The sequence below is a fragment of the Raphanus sativus genome, chromosome 4 (genome assembly GCF_000801105.2).
Source record: "Raphanus sativus cultivar WK10039 chromosome 4, ASM80110v3, whole genome shotgun sequence".
Taxonomy (NCBI): Eukaryota; Viridiplantae; Streptophyta; class Magnoliopsida; order Brassicales; family Brassicaceae; genus Raphanus; species Raphanus sativus.
The window spans coordinates 7,255,000-7,258,517 of record NC_079514.1 but is presented as its reverse complement, the minus strand read 5'-3'; the positions used below and the strand labels follow the sequence as shown (position 1 = coordinate 7,258,517).

The window sequence follows — 3,518 nt, the reverse complement described above, 5'->3', positions numbered from 1 at the left end:
ACTGCAGATATGATAGCTAGGGCTTCAAGAAATTGAAAAGCAATGTTGAATTGACACCTAAACATAGACAGACAATGATGTATGTTTATAAACATGTTTATCACCATGCCACAAACATATATACAAAATCACATGTATACCCTTATCTATGTCACTATGTATATAGAAGTACAATATAACATCAATTAAGAAGATCCATATAAGCAATTTTTTAGACTTTTAGTAGTGTCACATTGTTTCTATTTGAAAAAAAAAATATTAGAAAACAAATATTTAAGTGATAAATTTGATCAAATCATTGCACTGGCCGAAACCGAAACCAAAAAGCACCTGGACTTAACTACAGAACAACAAACCTATTTAGTGCAACAATTGTAGAAATTTGATTCCTAACCGATATAACCTTTAATCATATTCTAAAAGACTGGTCAATATCAAATTTGTGGTATAAGAAGTGATTAATATGAAGAAAGATGGAGGATATTTCATCGCAGACGAACACAAATATGTAGAGTTTCACAGAAGGATCGAAAAGGGTTGAAACATAAAATTCTACCAAACGTAAAAAAGAACAGAAAAATAAAAAAGCCCTAAGCTGAACATGATGAACAAGATAATGTCCAGAATCACGATGATAGATTGAAATTCATTAGTCCATTAGAAACTTCTCTAACCTTTCTTCACTCCCGCAAATTCTTGGCCAAGAAAGCTTCCTCCGCCGGTATATATAATATATACTCATCAGAAAGGACCTCTTCCACCTGAATTCCCCGGCCAACCTTCCACCGGAAGTTGCACATTTGGTTGCATATTCATCGGTAGATTAAAGAAAGGAAGCCCACCTCCTCCTCCTCCAGTAACCTCCGGAAACAAATTACCTCCTCCGTTAGATCCTCCTCCTCCACCAAGATGTTGCTGCTCGTCTTCTTCCAGAGGAAGTCGCTCATAAGCAACATTAGTAAAGGAAGCAGCGATTACAATCACCGGTCCAGCCGCCGTAAGCTCACCAACAACGCTTCCTCCGATGACCTGTCCTTGTCCTCCGGCCACGAATATAGTCAAACTCGTTGCTCCGGGAGGAGCCGGAGGAGGAAGAAACGATCCGGAGAGAGAAAGAATCTCGAAGGTTCCTTGTAGCGTCACAACCGCTCCAGCCGCGGATGGCTGACGTATGCTGACGTTCGTCACGGTTCCGCTACCGCTCAAAACGCAGATCCCACGCTGCCTTCGGCGAGCGTAAGTCGCAACGCAGTCGAAAACGTCGCAGCCGTTTGTTACTTCAAGAATGTGAGCTCTAAGAGTGTTTGCGCTCTCGCGCGTGATTATCACCGGAGGTTTCGGTTTGTTTTTGGATCCTGGTGGTCTGCCACGTGGACGACGGCCAACAACGTCTCCTCCTCCTCCTCCGCCGCCATGACCTCCTCCTCCGGAGCTTCCTGATCCTCCTCCACCTGAGGCTAAGTCAAGACCTTGATGGTTGTTGTCTTCGTCGTCGGCGGTGAAATGACCTATTCCGGCGCCAGGAGTGACGTCACCGGAAGAGGAGTTGTGGTGAAGGTGGAGATCGGGACGATGGAGCTGGTGATTAACGTAACGAAAAGATGTGCCTAGATCAAGACCAGCCATGCTCACATCAAAAGCAAAGGAGAGATTTTAATTTGTAAAAAAATTATATAAAACCCACGCACACACACACAACAAAGATTAAAATAAAGCTTCTCTTCTATGTAGATTTTCTATATTTTTTTTCTTTTAAACATACAAAATATATAAACTAGAAAATAGTGAGAGAGGATTGAGGAGAAGTTAGGAAGACGAAAATGGGAGGAGAAAGGGAAATGATAAAAAGTAGAAGGGGGAGAAGGTGAGACTAAAATAAAGCATTAAAGAAGAAGAAAAATATGTTTGTGTATACATACATATATAGATGTATGTAAATGTAGTCACTTGTCTAGCCTAAACTCTTACAAAATTTATTAATAATATATTTCGTCTTGGTATCGACTTCAATTCAAAATTTCATCTCTTTGAGAATTTTATGTCGTTTTATGTGTTTTGGACTCGACAGGAAACTCCACTCTTCTTATCCAAGGGCGTGAACTATACGCGAGTACCATGTCATAACTCATAAGCAAAAAAAAAATATTAAGGATTTCTGTTTGCATTGGTTTTTGGTTATATTAACAAATTTATATAGTATAATTTTACTAAAATAAAAATATTAACAGGTTACTAATTTAGGCAGAAATTATTTGTTTTGTGTGTTTATGTAGCTGTTTATGATTCAGAAAGGCTTTTTGTAGAAAAAAAGAAGAAACAAAATCACAATTTTTCTTTAAAAATTATGACTATCGAATCTTATTTTATTAAAACATATTTTGCGTTTGTTTTTTCTTTTATGATTCATACAATTATTTGTGAGAAACTTAAAAACTATATTGATAAACTAAGACAATCACTTTTCACATTGTAGCGATATTAAACAACCTAAAATTGGTATTGATGTTGTATGAGTGATGAGAACATCGATACAAAGCTTCGCCGTTAGATTGAAGGACGTACACGCGTATATTAGAAGTGGGGAAGGAGATGTATGTGAGTGGGTGTGATCTAATTCCCAATTGGTATAATGAGTTAAAATATTTGGAGAAAATGGAAGTTTTTTTTTGTCAACAAATGGAAGTTTAATTAAGATGAACAAAGCAATCATATGATAATATGTGGTTGGGGTTATCTTGTGGGTTTCATTAAGATGCTTCGTCTTTTCTGTCCTTCAAAACATTCTCCACCATCATTGCCTTGCTCTGTTATTGATAATTTATTTAGAATTTAAAATATTATTTATACCTTATTTGTACTGCAATCATATTAGTTTACTAAATTAAGATGTGTTATACATGTAAAAAATATAAAAGTTAAGATGTATAAGCAAGTTAGAAAGAAGCAAAACTTGGGCCAACACAGATGTAATCATCGGCTGTACATAAATAAATTTTGGAAATCGAATTATTGTTAGTTAACCATGGTTAACTAAAAAGTTGACCAATTTGAGAGGAAAGAGAATAACAAATGGGGATAGATGAGAAGCGGCGCGTGGGGTCCACGATTGTCTGAACCATTTGGATGGGTTTCTCTTCGGTCTCACGGAGAGCTGGAGGTTTTATTTGGCTTTGACCGTCTTTGGTTGGAGATTAGTTGGATCTAATCATTTCAAACCAATAATTTCATGCCTTTATTAATGTTGGTTTTTTAAATTAATTTGAGGCATTCCAGACTAATTTCTAATTGGAAGTACAGCAGCTTAAGGATAAACTTTTTTTTCGATATACAAATAGATTTTAAAACCATTTTTAGTTCACCTTAATTTTCATCTCTATTTTTGTAAATAAAAATCTCTATAATAGATGTGAATTTGTACTAATGTATACCTATATAATATAGGTAAAAAGTAATACTATTTCTTTATATTTCATTTTGAAATAGAAAAACTCTATACCACGTGTTTCATAATGAGTGTC

General features: G+C 36.1%; 1 protein-coding gene across 1 annotated transcript; it reads right to left on the bottom strand.

Annotated features, from left to right (window-relative positions):
• Nucleotides 1-317: 317 nt before the first annotated feature.
• Nucleotides 318-1,876, bottom strand: LOC130511495 (AT-hook motif nuclear-localized protein 23). The gene has a single exon (XM_057008541.1). The coding sequence runs from the start codon at nt 1,624-1,626 to the stop codon at nt 742-744; it is 885 nt and encodes a 294-aa protein (XP_056864521.1). The 5' UTR covers nt 1,627-1,876; the 3' UTR covers nt 318-741.
• Nucleotides 1,877-3,518: the final 1,642 nt, after the last annotated feature.